Below are 24,351 nucleotides of genomic sequence, written 5' to 3' on the forward strand. Positions count from 1 at the left end.
TCAGTTACCCTGCAATGATGAGAGGGTAAAAAAAAATTTGCTGTTTGATTTTATGTAAGGACACATCTGGATCTTCCCATCCATTCTCTCCAAGGTGCTTAAAGGAGAAAGACACACCAAGTAAAGTCAGATTTTAAATCCTTTCATTGTTGAATCACTCACTCTAATTCAAATGATTTTCACTTTATAATTTCTATTTATTTTGCTCATAATCCTCCCTTGGATTCTCTATTATTATAATCTGAAAGGGAAATAGTGCTGATCCAGAGGCCATGCTCTGTGAGTTCTTGTGCACTCAAAGTCTTATAAACTTCTACTGAAACACAAAATACAGTCAAACACTATTTTAAATTAATGCTTGCGTTTTTTTAATTACATGCAGCATGTAATTAGGAACATTTTAATATATAACAAAGACACCTTCTGGTCACTGAATTCCATTAACAAAGAAAACAAATATTTAACTCCATTTTTCAATAAACTAACCCATTATCCCTCAATATTGCACACATCTTAACAAAGCTCATTGCAGCAGCACTCCATTTCTGAGCCTGCTCTTACATTTCCACACTGATTTACCAAAGTTTTAAGTATTTCATGTATGACTTAAGACAGTTTTAAGAACATCAAGCATCTTCCCAAAGCAAGCACCTGAACTGGAGTTGAGGCTTCCTGTGACTCTGAGGGCAGCAGCAGCAGGAGCAGGAGTTAAATTCCCCTCAGCACCACCATAAAGGGGTGGCCATAAAGAGAAAATGAATAATTTCTGCTGAGAGCTGTCAGACAGCAGGAAAACAACTTCCTGAGCTGCTTTTTGCTAAGAAACCAGAGCTCACACCCTGCCAAGTAATAAGGAAATGCACAATTTTTTGATTGTGTGACTTCTTGTTTCACTGAAACAGGATATTGCTCCCCAGACACCACCACTGCAATGGATGAGCACTTTATTCCCAAGTATTATTTTCCTTTTGGCACAAACAGACATTTCAACCTCACATTTCAGCTACTCTGAGTAAAACAAGAAGAGACTCATTCTAAGCTTTCCTCTTTTACACTCACCTTTATTAAGGCATTATTTTGCAAGGACTGCCTCATTTATATTAAAAGTACAGGGCACCGTAATTTAACATTATTCTGATACACAACAATTATTATTATATAATGATTGTAATTATTATAATTATTGCTCTGGAAAATGAATTTTATTAATGACAGTATTAGTCTTACGATTAATGGAAAGGTAACACTGGAGCACTTGAGTACACAAATTAATTGTGCACCTGCACAAAGTAATTTAGAAAAGGATGGTTTAATATTTAAAAATCTGCTAAATGTTATGTTAAGCTTTATAGCACACTACATTTCAGAACAAAGCTTGCAGCAACTGGGAGAGGAATCAGCTGCTGAATTGTAAAAGGGTTGAAATTACAGTCAAACATTTCAGTAAATTAAAGTATAATATTCTACAATCCTCTTTGTGTAATAGTACCCACTAATGTAGCACAGTTTTAATAAAACATATTTATTTTCTGATTGCTCTTAATCTTCAAACTGTTTTTCAGCTATTGCTGCTGTGTAAATATTGAATTTGATCATTTGGTAACCCAAATAGAGGAACGAGACATTAGGCTGATTTATTTAATCACTGAGCCCAAACCCCAAATCACAAAATGCAGCCAGCAATATTAAAGACCATTAACAACCTGTCACAGACTCTGTCACCATGAAAAGAGTCTCAGTAAAATTAAATGGTGTCACACACAAATGTGTGTTCTCATTTCTGAACTTCAGGTGAACAACCCCAAAGAATCATCTTATTAAAAAAATAAATAATCAAGAACACTTTTAAGAGCCAAACCGTTCATTATGGACACAGCAGAGCCACTCATGAGTGTCACCTCTCAATCAAGAATAACTTCCACTAATATCCTACATCACAAGTGAGCACTAAGCTCAAACCAGATTTGGGTTATTCTCTTTGTGGTTTTAGGACTGACCAAAGTAAATCAGAAATGATTTTCTGATTTAAAAAGGTAGGTATACAGTTCATACCTACAAATCATTGCTTGTAGGAATGAACTATACTCAGAGAACGAGGAATTCAGCAGATATTCTTTAATTGTCCAGACTTTTGCTGAAATTGTGGCCCCTTTGGGCCCAACAGAGGTTTTGCCACCAGCAATCTGCAGCCAGATGAGGGGTGAGAACATCACCCGTGCAGGGCTGACCTGGGTTTCAGCCTCTCTGCAGCTCAAGGCACTCAAATACACAACTCCCAAATTCCAAAAGCCTGCTTAGCTGTTAACTACATTTACAGAGCCAAATGCCCCACTGCAAAGCTTAAAGAAACCAGGAACTTTCAGAAAAGCAAAGGTATGAAGAACAATTTTGGTTTCTTGCTCTTGCCTCACCCATGTTTTATTGGTAAGGTCTGTATCAGCTAAACAAGAGATACTCAACACTCCTAACTTAATTACACTTCTAACTTTAGCATTTTTCTTCTGCACCTAAATATAAATTATGTGAAATGTATTAAAATGGAAGTTATAAAAATTCTTCTCAGCTCTTCAACATTTCCCCATATTTAAATTTTAAAATGAGAGAACTTTTTAATATCTGAAATTTTCCAAGACCCCTTGTGGCTTCTGCCCATATATTGTTCACTGACCTCCTGGCTGGCATATTGAAACAATTCATGAGAAGCTCATTAAAAGCTAGCAGGAAAATTCTTTTGGTGCACTTTATCAGAGGAGATAATAGCCTACAATCTAGAGCATGAATATGTGATAAGAAACAAAACAAAGCCATTCAGACAAAGAACACTTGGAATGCATTGTTCCCATAAGCAGATGTTAAATTACTTCACTGTAAAGTGGGATTTCTAAAACCCAAAGAAATGTTATTTTTATGTGAACAAACGAGATCAGTTTATTATTTCAGCAGGGTGACACAAAGATCCTGCACATGTGTCTCACCAGGCAGGCAGATGTGTGGGGAGGAAAACTGCTTGTGGACCAAAAATGCCACAGAAGTACTGACAGAGGAGGATGGAATGGGAGTGTCCAGACTCCTAGACTAGCTCAAACATGAAAATAAAATAAAAACCCACTAAGCCAGCTGGCTCAAGACTAAATTGTCATTTAACTGGAGCTACAGATCTTTGTGTGCAGTGAGACAAGGACCAGAGACAGCTCAAAAGATACACTTTGAGATAAGATAGATACTAAGAAATCTCAGAGAAAGCTTCAGCCTTTCTGGGAACTGTTAATGTCAAATACACCCAACATAAAGCAAAGAAAATAAAATGCTGATTCATGGCTGGGTGAACGCCTCAGGGTTGTCACATTCTGAGGATATTGTTCTTGGTCACACACTCAAGCTTACTGCTCTTACCAAAAATGGATTTTTCAGTCCATAAATGTTCACTTCACAACTGTAAAACCCACTTGGACTCAATTATCTGTCGTGAAGAACCCATTGATCCTGTTTGTAATCCACTCTCATGGGTGTAACAAGATAAATCTGTGTACAGCAGGGTCTGAAAAGCCAATGTACTCACATCAGTGTCAGGCCCCTTGTCAGCCCCAGGACAGGAGAAGGTAACGAATTCATGGCACCTCTTGTGAACCACAAAACAGCAAACTGGCAAAAAAAAAAAAAGGGGAAACAACAGTTAGAGTGGTTGGTGGTGGTGTTCCTTTTGTTATTTTGGAACAAATATAAAATAAAACCTAAATATTTCAGCTGCAAGTCAAGGAAAGCAAGCAGAGTCCCATGTAAAATAAAGACACAAGACACCAAGCAAACACTGTGATTAAAGAGGAGATAAGCATTCACATTTAAAAGCCAGGAGACTCCACACAATGATAAATCTTTAACGCTGGAGACAGCCCACAGTGCTCAAATACAGCGTGGGATGAGCAGTTCCACAAAGCCACATTTCCTGAATCTCAATCCTGCTCTGTCACAGAACTGTCAATGTGCACCCAGGAGGGATGTGAGGGATGTGCAGCTGGAATGAAACCCATCCTTGGGTGTGGGATTTGTTCCCCTGCATGCCTGGGGAAGGGCTCTACAAAAATCCAAATCTTGCCCAGTTTAATTACTTCTGTGAGGGACCAGAGCTCTCTGTGAGTGCGGCTGTTCTGCAGAACAAAGTGTTCTCATAGCACAGAATGGCAGGAGATAATGGGAAAAGAAAATTAGCTCCTGATTGCAATGTGAAGCCCATTTAAAATTTATGAATGATCTCAAAGAACTTTTTCTTTCTGAGATAAAAAAGTTCCTGACATGGGATGGAGGCCATAGGTTGTCACACAGGTCCCTCCAAACCACAGCAAAAGAACTATTTCCTTGAGGGTCCTTATTTTAAAAGTATGAATTCCAGTTTTCACTCCCACTATGGGCTCTTTCACCATATTAAACTTAGTTCAGATATTTTGAAATTGGTCCACATTTCAACAAAACAGATAATCAAGATTTGGGATTGCAAAAAGCTTGTAATAAACACCATGCCATCAAGCAGTGATTCAGGAGACTATAATGAAATGATTTAAAAGTAATTCACAGCTTGTTTATAGGTAATGCATTTTCTGTATACTTGAAATTTTGCATTTCCAACACATAAAACCACACTATTCCCCAAATCTCAAGAATAAAATAGAGTTAAATTGCTTTACAACAGCAAACATTAAATTTCCTCAACTTCACAGGAAAACAAATTATCTAAATTGTTCTAAAGAGCTCATTGCACGAGGAAACTTTAACCCTTCTCTTTCCCATTTAAAACAGCCATGAATTTATCTCATGAATAAATAAAAAAGAGAGCTGTGCCCAGGTGCACCTGCAGGTCACTGCAGACACAGCCCTGATCCCATTAACGCCAGCCTGGCCTCATCCGCAGCCCTAAGTCTGCCTTTAAATTCTAATCACCCTCCTCTCCCTCCCAGCTATTTTTCATCAGGACCCCATGCAGAACTTGCTTCCAACTGCTCTATTTCCGACGTGGCATATGTTCATTCTTTGGGCAAAGGGAATAAAGTGGGTTTTGCTCCACTGAGTCCAGATTAGCTCTGCTGACTCCACTTGAGCCACAGTAGCTGCTGCCCACTTGGTTGTCTAGTTTGTTAATCAACCTAAATCCCAGTGAATCCTGCAATTATCATTTTGATGGTTTGTTTTCTACCAACTGAAACATCACTAAGTGGCAATTACCACTAACATTCCTTGCAGCTGAGTCATATCTTACTTTCAGATTATATTTTTGGTTCCACATCTCCCAGTCTTGAGGACAATAGACTGATTTGTGTTTTCAGTAATAAACCACATGCAAAAAAATTTAAAATTTTAAATCTTGGTATATCCTTCAGAAAATAAAGAAGTTAACTAATTATTTTTGCAAAAGTTGCAAAGTATAATATGATGATCTGAGACATAACATGGGAATATCTGGAAATTTGTAGAAAAGAAATTTATTTCACCAATGCTTGCCATTCCGATTCAGACCTTGGAGTGGCTGTTCCAGCTCTGCCTTTATTCAGCAATTTGTGTATAAGGAAAACTGCATATCTGGGCATCTGCTTTGGGCAGAATTTCTGAAACACCACAGCCACGTCCTATCTCTGAGCTGACAGCTCCTCAGAGCTCAATGTGAAGGAATTCATCCAACCAGAGACAATGCTGACCTTGTTTCTAATATGATTTAAGCACTGAGATAAAGACATGGGAAGAGGAGTGCCACTGTTTGCTGCAGCCTGTGAACTTTAGCTGTGAACTTCCCTGGAAACAATGCTCATCATCACACTGCCATGGAAAGGACAATTCAGCTGCCAGAGAAAGCAAACCACAGAGGATCTGTCCTTTTGGACTTGGGCTACACCTCAACACTGTGTGATAATGCTTTGATTATCAGTGTTGGTCACTGAAATCTCAAAACTGAATTTGTGTTCAGCTTATAACAGATTTTGATAGGAGCTGATGTGGGCAACTCAACACGGACAGCCTTGATTCTTTTTCCTTTATTTCCCATTTGTAGTGGGTGACTTATCTCCAAAGAGCCTTAACAGGTGATCTAAAAGCATCAGACCTGTCTCACCTTTTGAGAATACTCAAAAGAGAACCAAACAGTTCCACACAGAAATAACCAATACAACAAGCACCTTTCATGGAATCATAAACCCAAAGGGAAAAGAACAAGTGTCAACTGAAATCCATCTGACAGCCATCATTTCTGTACATATAATTTAACATCTCAATTTTTAAGTTGAAATCCAGCCATTGGACTGTATTTTAGCATTTTTAAAGTGTTTTCTTAATTTCATGGAGCAACACAGATCTGGAGAACTCATGTAAAAATTTCCTTAGTTCAGCTAAGTGCAACCAGAGTGTCATCTGCCTAAAATAACATGCCATTTTTTTTTTTTAGGAATAGAGATGAAAAATAACCTCTCACTTGTTACTTGTTGAGGATGTTAAGAGCTTCACATCACTTTCTGCAGCTGTTATGAAGCCACATTATGTTCAGCACCTTCATGTAATGAAACTTGTATTACACTGCTTTGCAGAGGCTGCCAGGAAATTTGTTCCTTTCCACTTTACCATGAGCTGAAGGGAGCTGGCACACATTATGCAGAGCAGCTCGAGAGCAAAGTGGCATCTCGAGGCTGACAGCTTAAATTAAAAAGAAAATTATTGAGGTATTTTCGTGTTTTGACAGCGTGATTTTGATCTGTGGTGTATATATAGAATCCAGCTGGGAGCTTCCATCCTCCCAGCTCCGGACTTGCTGGAGCCAAAGGTTCCCTGCAGCCCAGGGAGGGGAGCAGGGAGGGATGCAGAGAACAAAACGGGCCTTGTGCTGCAAAACCAGCCTAACTGCTCCTCTCTGCTGGCACCTGGCATCTCCCTGCCCTCCCAGAGAGCAGAAAATGCCAACTGGGCAGCACAAAACCCAGGAGGAACCCAGGAAGGAGCACTCAGTGCATTCTCAGAGCAAACAAGCTGAAGATGCTCGACAGAGCTTGTGGGATTTATGGTGCATAATGGAGGGCAATTCATTCTACACAACACTGCTGTGTCCAAGCATAGCACTGAGAAAAACTTGTTATCAATAATACATATATATAAAAATATATATATATACTGTCATCACTTGGAGTTACAAGGCTCCACTGTAAATTTCCAGCTTTATTTCAAATTATGTGGAGTGAAAAGATTATTCTGATATATGGTCAGGCTGAGAGTTCTCTGCTAAAAAATACTGCTGCTAAGGGCTTGCATATATGACACAGATGGATGGGACCAAAGTGAAGTACTGCAATCATAAATAACAGAAACAGAAGCAATCTTCTCTATTAGCTGATCCAGAAAGAAGAAAAGCCATTGCAGAGCCCACACATCACTCAGCCATATGTCTGAAGAGCTCCACAATCACAAGCATTCCAAAGAACAAGGGGTAAAAAATATCGAGATAAAAATCACATGCTTTACAACTGAGAACTATTAGAAAAGGTCAAGAGATTTATTTTTTTTTAAATCACTTGTAAACTCCCACTTTTGGAAGAAAAAGAACAGAGTAGGTGAGCCTTTCCACTAGCTATAAATAGCTCTACTACACCACAGTATTTATTTATTCAGTTAAACAAATTCAGCTGCAAACCTAAAGGGTGGAGAGAATGTATTTGCCAGAGTCCAACTGAACAGCCAGCTACCATCTACAGAGAAATCACGGAGGTTTTTCAAGTCATCTTTGACTCTTTTTGTAATCATACCATTATTAAGGTTGGAAAAGAGCTCCAGGACCATCAAGTCCAGCCTTGGAACAAATATCACCATGCCCACTGACCAGTGGTCAGGACTGATGTCCCAACTCAAACGGATAACATTTAACCAGTGTAAAAATCACATTTTTTCCTGTCTAAACCAACCCCAAAGCTGTGGCTCCACTGCCGTGGCATTACTGGGTGCCTCACAACAACAGGCTCATAATTTGTTTCCAGGTTTCAAGCATTGATTATTCCACAGAGTTGCAGTAGAAAAATCATAAAGAAAGGCTTTATAAAATCAGGGCTGCTCTCCTAAAATCAGTGGCTGGCCTTGTCAAGCTGGCACTTTGCAAGTTCCCATCTGAAAGCAATCCTGGTGTGAGCAGTTCATTAACATGACAATCTATTCCTGGGTGAAAAACAACCAGCACCTGTATAAACTGTTTTTGCACTGTTAGATGGAAAAATAAAAACTATCTCTGACAAACAACTTTTCCTGTACACACCAGGGGTTTGAGTGACCAATCAATAAATACAGGGTAACAACTTGTTACTAATCAGTAAAGTAATTGGCAAGAAAGCTGCTGACCAATTGGAGTCACAGACAAGGTCTGTAAACTGGACAAAAATGAGTTATGTGAATAAAGAATGGGCTTTTTCCACCATGAGGAAAATAGAGTTCAGCATTATTTATTCCCATACCAGAGTAAGCAGCATTGGAGGTCTCATGGGCAGCAAGAGGGAAATAATTCTGTGTACACTCTATTTGTTGTTGGGTTCCTGATTTGGGGCTTTTAACAACTGATCCTGAACTGGGCCAAGGAGCTCCCACAGAAGTTCAGTAAGAACAAAACCCTCTCTGGTTACTCCCAGAGGGCTCTGGAGCACTTCAGAGTCTCTGCAGGAGCCTGGAGCAGGGAGTTGCTGTTTCACACACTCTGCATTCTCCCTGAGGCCACAGATTTCCCCAGGGGCCCATGGCTGTGGCTGGGCTGGGCTTTCTGCACAGCACCAGGCAAGGAATGAATGAATGAATGTGGCACATGGCATGTGTTAGATCATCCTAAGATTAAATACAGCAATTACAATAAACAGAAATAGGGTAGTGCTTCAAAACAGACAAATCAATTAAATACCAACTACATTTGTTGTTTAAGTAAGTACTGTTTAAATAAGTTTACTAGGAATAGATAAACAAGAAGAGCAGCAATTAAGATACAGGATGTAACAATATTTGTATTTCTCCTCTTCTGAACATATTATAACTCGTAAAAATATAATAAAAATCCCTTTTACATTAAATATAAACAAGGCTGTAGAGTATAAAGCAAACACAAGTCACAAGCAGCCCTACCTTTGACTGCTACTGACACACAGAATCCACTGAGAATTTCTGAAAACTAAATTACCCTAACTTTTCCAACATACATAATTTATAATACACCAGTGTGCTTTTGTGCCAGTGTTTCACCCCATCTAGAAGGAAGTGCAGTCCCAGGAGAGTAGCCAGGCTAACACTTACAACTGCTTTATGCAATCTTTCCACTTGGCATTTCCCACTCCTTTCTGACTAAACCAGCCTGGAGCTCAGCAAGACACAGTCTGTTCCAAGCTAAGAGAGGGAATAAGGAAAACAACGTCTCTGCCCATCACCTTCACCTGTTCCTAAGCTTCTTAAAGCTCTTTTGTGAGCCCACAAGGTCACACAGCACCTTCACAGCACTAATCTGTGTAGTGCCACACATTCCCTGGCTCATGGGTTACCTTCATTTTTGTTGTGGTTTCTGCGAAACTCAAGCTGCCTTCTCAAAAACACACCCTGGGGGCAAGGTACATGAAATCAATATTGATACATGAAATACATGGAATCAATTGATAAATAAGAGCTGATTCCTATTTCTAAAGGTCCATGTCTACCTGCTAATAATTGCTCTGCCTAATCTCAGGTTCATACCTCTGACCTTGCTGCAGATTTTCTGCTTGGTCAAGTTCAATTAACACTAAAAAAACCCCAGGTGGAGGACAGAAATAAGACCACTGTAAACTCTGCTGCTTAATTTCCTTTTTTCTATTTTTAAATTTGAGAGAAAGTAACAGTTAAATGCAACAACATCTTATTTGTGTGAAAGGATTATACAGATAGTCTGGACAGTCTTAACTACTCAGGTCATTAACTCCTTTGCACTAAGTAGAAAACAGATGGATGTCTCTGGTAAGCTGGCTTTGCCAGCTCCACAACAGTGTGCAAATACAGGCTGTGTGCCTGGCAGGGAATGCATATGCATTTACACTTACCCAAACAACTTTGGCAGACCTGGCAGTGCCGTGGGATAAATGATAAATATATACCTGCATGTTTTAAATTAGAAATTTATACCTAACACGCTTTAGAAACAGTTTGGATTTAGTAAAATACCTCATATAACATGTTCAGATTTGTCTGAATACTATATTCAAATACATATTATACCAGATTTGTCATTTCTGCCTTTCATACAGCAAAAAGAAGGTACATGATATAGTTTATTCTGCCAAAACTGCAGCACAGTATTTGCAAAACTGAGGAAGAGTTTCAAAATATTAGAGGATTTAATGTAACGTAAAATATTCAGCACTGTTTCAATGTTCTTGTTAATTATATACTTTCTGAGACAGAGACCACTGTTTCTATGTAAAGCCCTTGCTAAAATTTCACAAAACCATTAATCTCCTACCTTTGAGGTGTCCCATTTTCTAAATGAATAATAACCCAGAAACCATCTATCAAAACCTGTGCTGAAATAGCTATTTTGAGAACTTGTACCAACAAAAAAGGTGACCCACAATCACAGACTTTTCCTCTCACTTCTGCAGTTTGAATTCACTTCAGTTGCAGGAGCTGCTGCTGTTCAAGTGATTTCTGCAGCCACAAAGCCCCTCTGGGTGCTGCTCTCATCTGCTCCGGGGCAGGGCACAGGCACAGCAGTGAGGAACAGCACAGCTCTTCCAATTAAAGAGCCAGCACAATAGGAGAGCCCAGAACTGCTTCCTGTGAACGCTGAGCACTTGTTCTTCAGATTTTTCAGCTATTTCAGCAGTGACCCCAATTGCAGAAATGGGATGTCTTAAACAGAGCAGCTCCTTCAGTTTGAGGCATTGCCAGCACAAAACCCAAGGGCTGGGAGAGGGAGCAGGAGGAAGAAACACAGGCTGTACATATTTTAAAGCTGTATAAAATGATGGGATGCGAGCTGAAACCAACTCTCCAGAATGCAGCTGTTGGGTTGCATTTTGTTCTGTAATACAGCTGGAATTCCAGACACCGACAGCCAAGCAAAGAGCTTTATGAAAATCACAGTGGCAGCCTCTACAAGAGAATCTTCCACAGTCACATTGTGCAGCATGAAAAATGAGGTGCTCAGTGAGTAAATCATCTCTGGAACCAGGAGCAAGTGCAATGGCTTTGCCCTGACAAGAGCACCCAGTGTCCCAGGGTGCCTTCTCCCAGTTCGGCCCAGGAGCAGAACCTGCCCAGAGCTGCTCCCTGCTGCCAGCCAAGCTGAAAACAGCTCTGATCACTCAGGGGAATGCATGAGCACAAGCTTCTGAAACACTGATGTGGCTTTCTAATCTTTCACCTGATGTTAAATCACCCCACGGTCAATTGAACACAGCCTGGGCCACGCTCCCACGGAATGGCTGAGCTCCCTTGCAGCTCCAGGTGTGGAAAACATGGAATAAGGAAAGCTGTGAGGTTCTACCATGAACCCTTTAATAGAACCTTATAGCTTGTTGTTCCCAGCATCCCATCCCCACCTTACTTCACAATTTAATGATACTGAGCTGTAAACCAAAGCATTTCCAGCAAGTAAAATTTGTAAGGACAAATGGCTGAGCCCCCTCACAGCTCCAGATGTGGAAAACTGCTGGAATAAGGGAAGCACACTCACACAGTGAGGTTCTACCATCAACCCTTTAGTAGCAACCTTATAGCCTGTTGTTCCCAGCATCTTACTTCACAATTTAATGATACCGAGCTGTAAACCAAAGCACTTCCTGCAAGTACAATTTGTAAGGACACCAGTACTGTAAGGGAAATGCCAGAGCTGAATGCCAAGAGCTGAACATTAAAGTATTTTGGAATATTTTGAATTTAGGCTTTCAGCTGTGTTTGAGAAACCCTATAACATGCTAACAAAATTAATGAACCTCCCTTGCCAGCAAACACAAGCCACACACTGATTTCATTCTTGCCAAATAATGTTTATTTTTCTTCAGGACGGCAAGAAGTGAGGCCAGGATGACACTGAACAAGCTGTTTGAAACGCCAACAGAGCCATACCCTAAGCACTGAACCACAAGAATGAAACTTCCTGCAATTCCTGTTGGGACACAATCCTGACTGCAGATTTGTATGGGGAGAGCTGAGAGGCTTCAAGGTGACAGATGATCAGCAGGTGACCTCAGATGTGAGGTGATCCACTGGAAGGTGCAAAGGAGCGGGTGGGATGATGTCAGAAGGTGTCACACAGCACAAACTCGTGTTAATCCATGGAAATGAGCCTCTCACCTCCTCTCCTCTCCTCTCCAGGTTTTTGGATGACTGCAGCCTCACACAGAGCCAGCAGCCTCCTGCCATCCCTGCCCTGAGGCCTCCCCACGTTCCATTCCAAGAAAACAAAAACACGCATTTATTTTGGTTTGTTTTGCCAGTAATTATTCCCTGCCTGTCTAAACCCACCAAAAGTGTGTCTTGAATAGAGAAAAGCATTTTAAACCAGAAAGGTTAGAAAGACACGGCTGAAATTTTCAAAGGATATGGAGGGAAAAGATCAAGTTCAGCTCCTTTTGCACATAAAGGTTACTAATAAAACCAACTGATAATTCCTGGTTACTAATAAAAAACAGATAATAATTCCTTTAGACACTTTTCTCAAAGAATTCAAGCTAGTTTTTTAAATCCTATCCACCCATTCTGTTTCAGCAGTAGTATTATACCAAGAAATTGAAGAGATTTTGTTAATTAAAGATTTTTCCAGTTCCTGTTTCTCTTCATTATTTCCATGTTACCCAACAGATGCCCAATATTTGTTGCAAGTCTCATCCAATTACATACATCTTATTAAAGGGTCATCTGCTAGAAACTTCAGTATGGCTTTCCTGCTCTCATCAGTCACTGCAAACATTTCACCTCAAAAAACTGCAACTTCTCAGGAAGAAAATCAAAATATCCACAAAAAATGTGAACTCCACATTTGACTAATTAATGTCAGAAATTTGTTGCCAATGTAAGACAACACACGAGACAAAACACACATTGGGAAACCAATTAGAGAATTAAGGATATTCACCCTCAGATTTCTTTTCCACAGTATGTTTGGTGGGTATATTATTTACTCATAACAAGCAGATTAATTTTGTAGGTTTGGAAGTTATCAAAATTACATGGGTGACTAAAAGGCATAAGTTACAATAATTCATTCCAAGAGCAAAAGTGGTATTTGTAAGAAGTACCTGTGGGCTCAGAGGTTGGCAGTACATAAATAACAAAACATGAAACCATGGAAACATGTCATTTAATTATGAACAAATGATTTATGTTTGCTGTAAACCATTTAATAAAAAAAAAAATCAAAACAAAGAAGGAGCTGAGATGAGAGGTTTCCAGCAAGAAAACCCTATGGCAACAGTCAGTGGAATTTTTCACCAGGTAGAATCACAGAACCATGGACTGGTTTGGGTTGGAAGGGACTTTAAAATCATCCTGTCCCACCTCAGCCATGGCAGGGACACCTCCCACTGTCCCAGGTGCTGCCAGCCCCGTCCTTGGGCAGTGCCAGGGATCCAGGGGCAGCCACAGCTGCTCTGGGCACCTGTGCCAGGGCTGCCCACCCTCACAGGGAAGGATTTTTCCTTATTTATAATCTAAATCTTCCATCAGTTTGATGCCATTGTCCCTTGTCCAGTCACTACAGACTCCTGTGAACACTCTCTTATAGTCCTTGTAACTTTTAAAGGTTCATTTTGAGCACGAATTGAGAATCTAAGCAGTGCCCATCATGAACCTTGCACAGCCCTCCTGAGCCCAGCCTGGCCCCTTGTCCAGTCACTACAGACTCCTGTGAACACTCCCTTTATATCCCCTGTAGCTTTTACAGGTACATTTTGAGCACGAATTGAGAACATCTGAGCAGGCAGTGCCCATCATGAACCCAGCAGCAGGCTTGCCTGCACAGCCCTCCTGAGCCCGGCCTGGCCCCTTGTCCAGTCACTACAGACTCCTGTGAACACTCCCTTTGCATTCTCTGCAACTTTTACAGGCACATTCTGAGCATGAACTGAGAACATGGGAGCAGACAGTCCCCATCATGAGCCCAGCACAGCCCTCCTGAGCCCGGCCTGGCTCAGTGCTGGCCCAGCTCAGCTCTCTGCACACTGAATACTCCCTTTACATTCTCTGCAACTTTTACAGGCACATTCTGAGCATGAATTGAGAACACCTGAGCTGACAGTGTCCATCATGAGCCCAGCACAGCCCTCCTGAGCCCGGCCTGGCTCAGTGCTGGCCCAGCTCAGCTCTCTGCATACTGAATACTCCCTTTACATTCTCTGCAACTTTTACAGGCACATTCTGAGCATGAACTGAGAACATGGGAGCAGAGAGTGCCCATCGTGAGCCCAGCACAGCCCTCCTGAGCCCGGCCTGGCTCAGTGCTGGCCCAGCTCAGCTCTCTGCACACTGAATACTCCCTTTACATTCTCTGCAACTTTTACAGGCACATTCTGAGCATGAATTGAGAACACCTGAGCTGACAGTGTCCATCATGAGCCCAGCACAGCCCTCCTGAGCCCGGCCTGGCTCAGTGCTGGCCCAGCTCAGCTCTCTGCACTCCTGGGGCAGCACATCCTTGGCAGGCAGAGCTGACAGAGCCATCATTTCCTCAGTCACTGTTAAGTAACCACTTTACTGTGACTGACATATGGCACATTGCTGTCAGAACCAGGGGCCCTGCCTGCTTGTTTCTATGTCCAAACACTTATGCAGTGCATTTTCCTTGGCAATGTTAGGTTTTAGCTGGAGCAGTTCCCCAGGTTAGCTCAACACACAGCACATGGAAGCACAGACAGCACACAAACAGAACTGCAGGACCACCAGAGTAGATGAAATTTATACCAGGGAAAGTATCCATGTGACAAAAACCTGCATCAGTGTTGAAACTCAATCCTTGTGGCATGATTGGGTCAAAGAACTGAGATGATTTCTTCACTGTGTCCATGTGGCTGACAAAGATTTCAAAGCATTTTTAAGCAGAGACAACATTCATAGAACCTGATTATTATCTCAAAATGCTCCACAAGATTTAGTCTATGTTTGAGCTCATGATTCTTAGAAACAATCATGGTTATTCTTGTTACTAAGTCATATAAAACCCTGACTGTGAAAATTGTGTAAGAGCATTTTCCACTGCATGCTCATGACATATTTGTGCAGTCTTTCCTGGCTCACTGGAGCAGCAATATAAACAGCATTTCTTAGTTTCTGTCACATAGACTGAGTAGTATTCTCATGATATGGAAAGGTAAACACTATTCCCTCTCCCATGTATTTACTAAAAGCAATATATTAGCACAAATGAAAAACGAGGCACGAATGGCAGTGATAAATTAGCTGACATTCACCCCAGAATATTGCTTCCAACAGGCCAAGAATTTTCAAGCAGCAGTAAGGGCCTGGAATTCAGCAAGCCATGACTCAAACCAAAATAAAAAAATTATAAGAAAGATGAGATTTCAACTCATTCCCACTCAGCACAGAACATGCATTAAGGGCCTGCAGAGCAAAAGTGAAGCAAATCAATTTCTGTCATTACTGTCTTTGCAGAGTGGTTTTATTCAAGGCTTTACTGCATGGCATTGGCACTTTAGAAGTCAGGTCATAAAGGCATAAAAGCAACTGAAAAAAATTAAAGCAGTTTGTGATTGAACATCAAATCTATAACTTGGTAAGGAAATCAAGAGCCAAAGTTTGAGCTTCAGGTTGACAGTTTTTAGAAGCACCAACTGCTAAGACTTATAATAAGAAATCCTTCTATTTTTCATTGGGGTTTAAAAATATAACAACTTTATTAATGAAAAAGAAACCACTGAAGCCACTTGCTTTTGAACTTTAAAGTTTGTCTGACCTGAATAATAACTATTTCCCCTAACCTGCTGTCTCCCTTCCTACTTACACTGCAACAAAGCAATGCATTTTTTTACAATATGACTTTAACATAATTAGAAACTACAGCTTAACAAAGTCTCCATAATACACTTGTGGGTGCCTGAAATGTCATATTATTCCAGAACTAATAAAAATACTAGTGGATGTATCCATTTTAAGTGATAAATCATTCCTAGAGGTGTCATACAAATAAATCATCTTGCTAGATCTGAGGATAAGTTAAAAAGGGCATATTTTATTTTTTTGCAGAAAGAATTAAACACATGTGAGAAGTGTATCACTTTCTGCTGAACTGCAGCACTCTGCCAGAATTCAGTGAGCCAGGGGAAAAAAGGGCAAGAAAACCCCAACCAACAGAAGCCAGGCACTTATTACTGAAGGGGTATTGGGGACAGCTAAAGGTGATACAGAGACTCGATTATTAGAAGGTATGAAAAGACACTTTATTATTAGAAATTTACAGTTCTTACAGAAATAATGGGGAACCTAAGACTTGCTTGGTGTTTAGGAATTTTCTCTCACACTATTGGTGAACTATGAATAGTACACTCTAGAGAACTATATCTACAAACAATGGTTACAGAAAGAGAGAGAATAATTGTTTGAATTTTATCATCTAAGTTTCTTACAGCTTTTACAGAGCTTCCCAGGATTTTCCTGGGAGAACCATGTTTCTCATGGTTGACACAGAGACCAGAATTAAAGCACTGCAGGGGGATAAGGTTCCTTTGTTGGGCTCGAAAGACAATGGGAAAAGAAGAAAACTGAAAGCAGGACAAAACCTCCAGGTTTATTGGTCAGGGTGCATGATACAGGGAGCCTGGGCCAAGACATCCCACTGCAGCAGTTTCCTCAGAGCTCCTATCTATGTTTTCATACCTCTTGCTTCCCAAATCACAGAATTCAATGCTGAATGTTGAATTCAATATTCAATGTTGAATGTCCAAGTTCTAACAGAACAGTGCCTCTGCTTGACAATGTTTCTCCTTAGACCTCAGATCATTCCACAGCTAGTTTGGAGCAGCATAAAAAAGCCACTTTTCCCCTTGCGAGATCTGAATTTAAGTCCTTATAATTAATAGCTTGAGTAATACCCTTTTATATAATGCAGCTCATTCATTACATCTCACCCACACTTAAATGCTGTTTCATATTTCTGATGGTGAATATTCCATTATTTCAGCCAAAAATAGTTTTTATTTTCAATCACTTTATGCCCTGTAATGCTGCACACTGCAGGGTGCTTAAATCCTTCACAAATGGAGTAAAATAATGCAGTAAGACTGTATGAAAGCAAGTGATTTATAGAAAACTGCATGTTCTCTCCATAAACAATGTGACACTGTTAGGGATGCAGATGGAAAATAACAAATTCCAGGAGGCTCCAAGTGGCATGCAAACAGATGAATTCTGCATGAGTTATGCTGAAGGGATATAATAAATGTACAAGTAATTTCAGGCTCCAGAGTTTGGACAAGGGCATCCCACACAGAACAAATTCCTAAAGAAGAGATCAAACTTCCAATAACACCTGGATGCACTGTGGATTTTCAGTGTGGCTGGAACTTTGCTTTAAAGCTGTCATGATTAATTTACAAATATGTAATTCCTTAAATCAGTGGAGAATTTGGCTTCAAAAGGGACTGAACTGTCTTAGGCAAATGGCCAGGAGAGAGGCAGAGAATGTGAGAGGTCACAAAAGACTCCAGCCAGACTCTTTCCATAGAAATCTTCTTCAGAAAATCAATTTTTTCACCAGGATGGGTGAAAACAACCCTTCAAATTGGAGGGCAAAGCTACAACACCCAAGGCCCACAGTTGCAGTGCAGCAAGAATTCTCCTGTGACACAGACTGACTGTGCTTGATGGGCAGAAAACAACTAAAAACAAGCTAAAAACAAACTGAAAACAAGCTCAGCCTGTCAAACCCTACTGAAGAAGGGAGGGTTAGGCTGCTTCACATGAGCACAAAGCAGCAGCTCTGCTGAAGGAAACCTTTCCTGCTGCTCATTCCTGCCCCGGACCAGACCCTTGTTTCTGCAGGCACTCCTGGATGAGTGGGCACAAATGCATTTTCTCATCCAACCATTCCCTCCTGGGCACTTCAGCACCGCTTTTATGCTGATGCAGCAAAATATTCCAAGGATTGGAGAGCAGGAAATCAGCCAGGGAAGTGCCTGAAGTGCAGCTCCAGGACAGGGCCAGGCTCCTGCCAGCCTGGAGCAGCTGAGCTGGGTTTGTAAGGACACCAGAGCCTCCACCAAAGGCTCAGCACCTTCACAGCAGAAATCAGAGAAAAATGGGGTTTTTCCCCATTTCCCCAGCAACCTGCTTGCCCTTTATTTTATCATTATCCACCCCTAGAGCCAAAGGTTTCACTTTGCATTCGTTGTTTGATGCTAAATTCTCAGCTGCCTGAGTTACGGTGGATGCGGCTGGTGAGGATTTCTATAGCAGGAAACCCAACGGATGCATTTGTTCTGAAACTCACTGACTGGCTAAAACTCATTAAAAACAGATTTATGAAAGTGACTCAGGATTTGGAACAAACTGAAGATGAGTAACAAAACACAATGAACAGAAAGAATGGGTTCTATTATTTTTAAATCGTGCGGCGCTGACAGCTCGCACCGACCCTGCTGAGGACAGACCCAGCTCCTTCCTTCCCTTGCCTGCAGATTTCCCTCCTTCTCTGCACTTCCTTAAGGTTCAACTGCAGAATTAAAAGGGTTTTTTAACATTTTTGTCTTGGGACATAGCTCTGCTGAGCAACAGCTGACACTACAACTAATAATAGTAATGCCAGGTATTGCTGTAATCAGGAATTCATGGTTCATTTCCCTGCTGCATAATGGAACCTCATTCCCATTTCTGCAAAACAGAGTTTTTAAAGCAATTTAAACTATTTCAGTTATGTTAAGCTTCTGCAGAAAAGCCACAAAAATAAAAACTTTTCTTTGAAACTACTGCTGCGTGGTGTAAATTGGTATTTCATATATTTATTTATTTTGTTTGTGAGGCACAACAAAAGATTGTATTTGTCTTAAAAATACAAAAGGGGCTTTTTTTCCTTGTTTGGGTTTTACAGCCGTTCACAGAGACATTAACACAGTAAGTCTATTAACAAGTGCAAGGGGTATCACAAGTTCAGTTGTGGTAATTAGTCATATTTCAGCTTTAAATGACTATCTGCTCCAAAGAAAAAGATTATGGTTTTTCTTCTTGCTCTATTACCCAACTGGCATTTAAGTCAATCTGCTGGAAGTATCTGCTTCAATGGAAGCTCAAAATAACCCATTAAAGGAATATGCAAATCTCTGAGCTTTTTGGGATTTTTTAATACTTTAATCTAATAAGAACATTTTAAATGACTAAGAAATTCTGGCTGAATCTGTTATTCAGCTCTCCTTTAGCTCTGCCATTAATTTCATTTTTGCTGCCATGAATAGGACAATAAAAAAAGAAAAAAAATCCCTATTTAACTGGTAAGATAAGAAATGTCAAGTTCTTGTACAGGTTGCATGAAACAAAGCTTCATCCCAAGACATATTCTAGTACAGTAAGGAAAGCCTTTCCACAGAACATGGAATCAAAGAATCATTGAAAGGTTTGGGTTGGGTGGGATATTGAAAATCATCTCATCCCACCCCAGCCATGGCAGGGACACCTTCCACTGTCCCAGGGTGCTCCAAACCCTGTCCAGCCTGGCCTTGGGCACTGCCAGGGATCCAAGGGCAGCCAGAACTGCTCGGGCACCCTATGTCAGGGCCCCAGCACCCTTCAAGAGTTTCCTCCTAATAATCTGAGTCTAAAGCTGGCACATACACAACTGTTCTATTTCAGATGGGATCCAGCACGGCAGGGCCTTCAGGGTTGCCTCCTGCATGAAAATGCTTCATCAAAAAGTTCCCATTCCCCAAATCCTGCCAGGAAAGATGACCTCCCACCTCTGCTGTTAAAGCTGCACCAGGAAATGAATTTTGTGCTGCTGTTAACAGATTAGATAAATAGATATAAATGAATATAAGGAATATGGAAGGATATTGATTAGCAAGTGGTCTCCTGCCACCAGCTGGGTCTCCATTGCCAGCTGGGTTCTGCTCCCTTGCAAGAGTCAGTGAATCACCAAACCTTACAGGGAGGGGGAAAGGAGGCTGCTGTGGGTTAGTGACAAACTGTGAGTGCACCAGACTCCCCACTAAAAAACCTAAAAAGAACCAGACCTACACCTTCAAAAAAACCCATGTGGATCAAAACACTGGCTCTTTACACTTGTAAATAAATCATTTGATGTAAAACAAATAGAAACAAAAAGAAATAACTTAAGTACGAGTTTAACTTTGTAACAGTTTATGCTGTGCATTAACTAGCTCAATTTTTTGGAGCAAGATGCAACCAAAACCTGTCAAACTTCTATTCTACTTGTGTTGTTTTGACAGCAGCTGGCACACACTGTTCTCATTTAGAGAGATGCAGATTTTAGCTTGTTTTCAGGAGTTTTTGTACAATATGAATTGGCCTGTTGTACTTTCTGTTGGCATCTTCATTTCAGGATCTTACGTGTAAGACTTGGTTAAAGGGTTTTAAAAATGGCCTATGGCAAAAAGAACAGGACAGAAATGAAACCCCACACCACCTCTTCTCTGAAGTAGGAAAATTATTCCTACTTCAGGGTAGTTATTGAATTTCATTTAGGAATTATTAAAGCCTCAGCATCCTCAGGAGACTTTCAGCCTTCTCAGTGAATGACCCCTCTCAACATTCTTCGTGCATTTAAATTCTAGTTCCAGCCACGCTGTGCACACTCATCGTTCTGTTAGCCAGGAATTTACAATAAAGCTTGATTTGCTTTAAGAGGAAAACGCATTTCTGTTCATCTGATGCCTTTGTTCATACTGGTGTTAATAAATTTGTGTTAATGCCCTCCCAGCTCCTCCAATCACCACGGGAGCAGAGCTAATGGACACTGTCAAAACAGAACCAGGATTTCATTTTGCTGAGCAACACACGACTTGGTTTCTCTCTTGTTTACCACTGACATTTCTTTGTAAATAAAATTTATCCCTCCTGGCTGGAGCATTGTGACTCAGCAAGTCACAGCAGGGGTAACCTGTCCTGGGCAGCCCAATGATTACAGGTTTATAAATGAGCACCAGTGGGATTTATGCATGTGCACATTTAGACATTGAACAGAGGCTGGGTTTGTTTGAGCTCACTGCTCTGTAATCAATACAGGGAAGCAGGAATGTCTGTTAAAGGCAGTGCTTCATCCTGATGTAAATTGCTTGCATTATGTGGAAAAGGAAAAAAGAAAAGTATTAGAAAAGATGGATGCTACTCTCTTATAATAAATCCTTCAGGATGAGATGAATCACATCTGAGCAGAGCTCACTCCTCTCCACAGGGTACAGAGGGATCCAAGACATCTCTCAGTGTAGCGTTTACAACACTGGTGTTTAGATGTGAGCAGATTCATCTCCTGGTGGATATCTCTGGATAAAGTAAACTAAGGTTTAAATGAACAGGATGATCAGTGCATGCACTGAGCTGGGAGCCCCTGCTGCTGTGCCTGGCTCTGCCCTGAGCCAGGAGGGTCCCCTGTGCTGCTGGGACCAAACAAGAACTGATGCTCTCCCTCCTGCACCAGCAGCACCACACTCACTGAGGAGTTCTGAGCTGGGGTTTGAGGTTAAAAACTGCTTTCTGTCCGTTCTGGAGCCTGAGTGCTGCCCTCCTTGCACAGCCAGGGCTCAGCACTGATCACATCGCCTTTGAGCCACCTCCAAACACAGAGGGAGCTGCAGGGAGCTCGTTTGGGGCCTGGCTGTGTGTGAGGACAGGCAGACCAAAGTCCCCTATAAATAGAGCACAGTGACTTTCAGCCCTTTCAGCTCATTCCTTCCCTTTTTGGACTCATTTCTGGCCATATTATGCACGCTGAAAGAATAGATGCAAATTCCCCGGTGGCTATTAGTGTGTCTAGACTCATTCATTGACCCAGATGATGTCTTAATTGCCTCTTTTCTATCTGATGGGGAAAATATACTCTAACTTCTCCTGGTTGCAAGCTTTGCCATGAAGTTTTCTAACTGAATTTAATGAAAATTGGTGATACTCTGTGTTCTCTGGGGTTGAGTTATGTGCAGCATTTACCACAGGCTTAACAGGACTCACAGGAAGCCTCTGCCCATGTAAATGTTTCACAACTTCAATTTTTGGGGCTTTTACCTGTGAAAATCACACCTTTTTATACAATATACTGGGTTAGCATGAACCAAGTCACTTTAACTTCCATGTACCTTTTTATCAATATTTAACAATTTCAGGTAATGGAAATTTAATAATTTTTTAAAGTGTACAAATTTACAAACTGCCTGTAAATCTACAAATTCACAAACCAGTACTGTCTGACCATTCTCTACATAAAAATTCCAAGATGAAAATAAAATGGAGCCAGATATTTTGGTGTAACTTCTGCTACTATTATTTTTCAAGAGGAGAATTCACGTATTTTCTCTTTGTATGGCTGGGCAAACCCCGAGAGCAGCCTGCCACTACCAACATTAGCAATGCAATTTTGGGATTAACTGGTAACAAATTTGAATTTCCAAGTGGAAATCTGTGTTCATGTGATAGGTCTTCATTTAAAGTAAGGAGCCTGCTCCTCAAATGAAGCAACACATTGGGCAGTTGCATCATTTCATGGTTTTAAGATTAAAAAAGCCTAAGAGGCTTTTGGAGGCATGCTGCATCAAATTTACACTGCTGCAGCAGTCAGCACTAAAAGCCAAAAAAGTATTAGTAGATTTAGCAGATTTAAGCAAGGATGCATTTCACTGATTACTTCCTGCTAATGTAATTTTGTTTTAATCATCTGAACTATTAATACATGATTGTATCACCAAGATAATAGAGGTACAGTGCACACTGTGCATGGTGGGTCACTTACTGAGTACTCCTACCCCTGTGGAATTTCCAGTTTGAGTAACAGGCTTTTACACAAAAAGCAATCAGCAGGTCATAACGTCAAGCTCTTATTCCAATCCCTTCTCTGTGTAATGCCCAACAGAAACAGTAATTGAAAACTACTTTTAAAAGTCTCCTGGGTCCCCAAACTGAAGGAAAGCACCAGGACTTTGCTGGTGCTTTATCTGGGCAAAACAGGGGAGAAATGCCCATGGCCATGAGGATGGAATAACAGCTCAGCCCAGCTCAGGGGCAGGAATTCTCCTCCCTCACTGCTTTTTCTGTGGGAGCAGTGTGACTTAGCTGCCAAAATATTCTTTTTTATTCATTTTTAGGACTTTATGTGTGTTCCAGGACATATATGCACACAAAATATGCAACAAAAACCATCCCAAAGCTGTATTATAATAAAAACTTGAAATCAGCTATGCTCTCTAACATGAAATTTTTGTTCCTTTGCTTAACACTCTTAATACTCTTTTCCATTCTTTCAACTACTATTTTTATTCTGCTCAAAACATGACTGTCTTCAGGGACAACATGTTCATTCAAAGTATGAATGTTTCATTCACGGCCTTCGACAGCCGGAAAAAGAATTTGACTGCAGAATTTAGAGATGTCTATTTCCCTTCAGCCCAGTCCCATCATGAATGATAGTCTTTCACACCAGCTGAAGTCATTTCCTGGAAAAATATGACTACTACCATCCTTTGCCTCTTCGTGTCTGTAATTTGTCCCTTACCACGTTCTCAAAAATGTATTCATTTTTCCCTTTACCATATTCTCTAAAATGGACACATTCAGGCAGCAAATCTCTCCTTGGTGTGGCTGATCACAGGACATTTTATATCAGGGTATCTACAGAACATTTAGACTAGAGGAGGTTCTATATTTCTATTTTTGGGGAATTTTCTCGCTTACTAAGCTGAATTTCCGAACTATTAACATGAACTCCGAACGTCATTTTCTCCTGTAATAAATCAGCATTAAAAATGATCCAGCAAGAATATAAACAAAGTCTGTAACCAAAACACAAGGAGCCTTCCTGCCAGTCTCAATCTTGTCATTTAATTCATTTCAGAGATGACTTCTGCTGACAGCTCTGTCCTGTCTGACGCAGGATTCTCCCCCACCTCAGCTCCACGTCAGGCTGGATGAGGGTTTTAAGGAGCAAATTACAGCCAAATTCTAGGTGTTACATAGCAAAGATGTTGTCAAAGAATTCCTGATTTAGGCCTAATAAAATAGCATTTTAACAGAACAATTATAATGGGAAGCATTGTGAAGAAATGCGTGCCGAAAATTATTAAAAAAAAAGTTTTCTGTAAAATATGGCTGTATGAATGACTCATATAGTTCCTTTTATAACTAATTTCCAGTACAGATTGAAATGAACATTTTTTTTCAGCAATTTTCCAC

General features: G+C 40.7%; 1 protein-coding gene across 2 annotated transcripts in view; it reads right to left on the reverse strand.

The window, feature by feature from the left end:
• Positions 1 to 24,351, reverse strand: part of PRKCA (protein kinase C alpha) — a 142,970-nt gene that overhangs the window by 81,508 nt on the left and 37,111 nt on the right. For both annotated transcript variants that reach the window (XM_054278718.1, XM_054278719.1), the window contains exon 3: positions 3,560 to 3,642. In XM_054278718.1, coding sequence (XP_054134693.1) covers positions 3,560 to 3,642 — 83 coding nt within the window. The remainder of the gene's footprint in view (positions 1 to 3,559; positions 3,643 to 24,351) is intronic.

The sequence above is a fragment of the Melozone crissalis genome, unplaced genomic scaffold, assembly GCF_028551555.1.
Source record: "Melozone crissalis strain CALT ecotype California unplaced genomic scaffold, PUWL_Pcris_2 ptg000026l_1, whole genome shotgun sequence".
Taxonomy (NCBI): domain Eukaryota; kingdom Metazoa; phylum Chordata; class Aves; order Passeriformes; family Passerellidae; genus Melozone; species Melozone crissalis.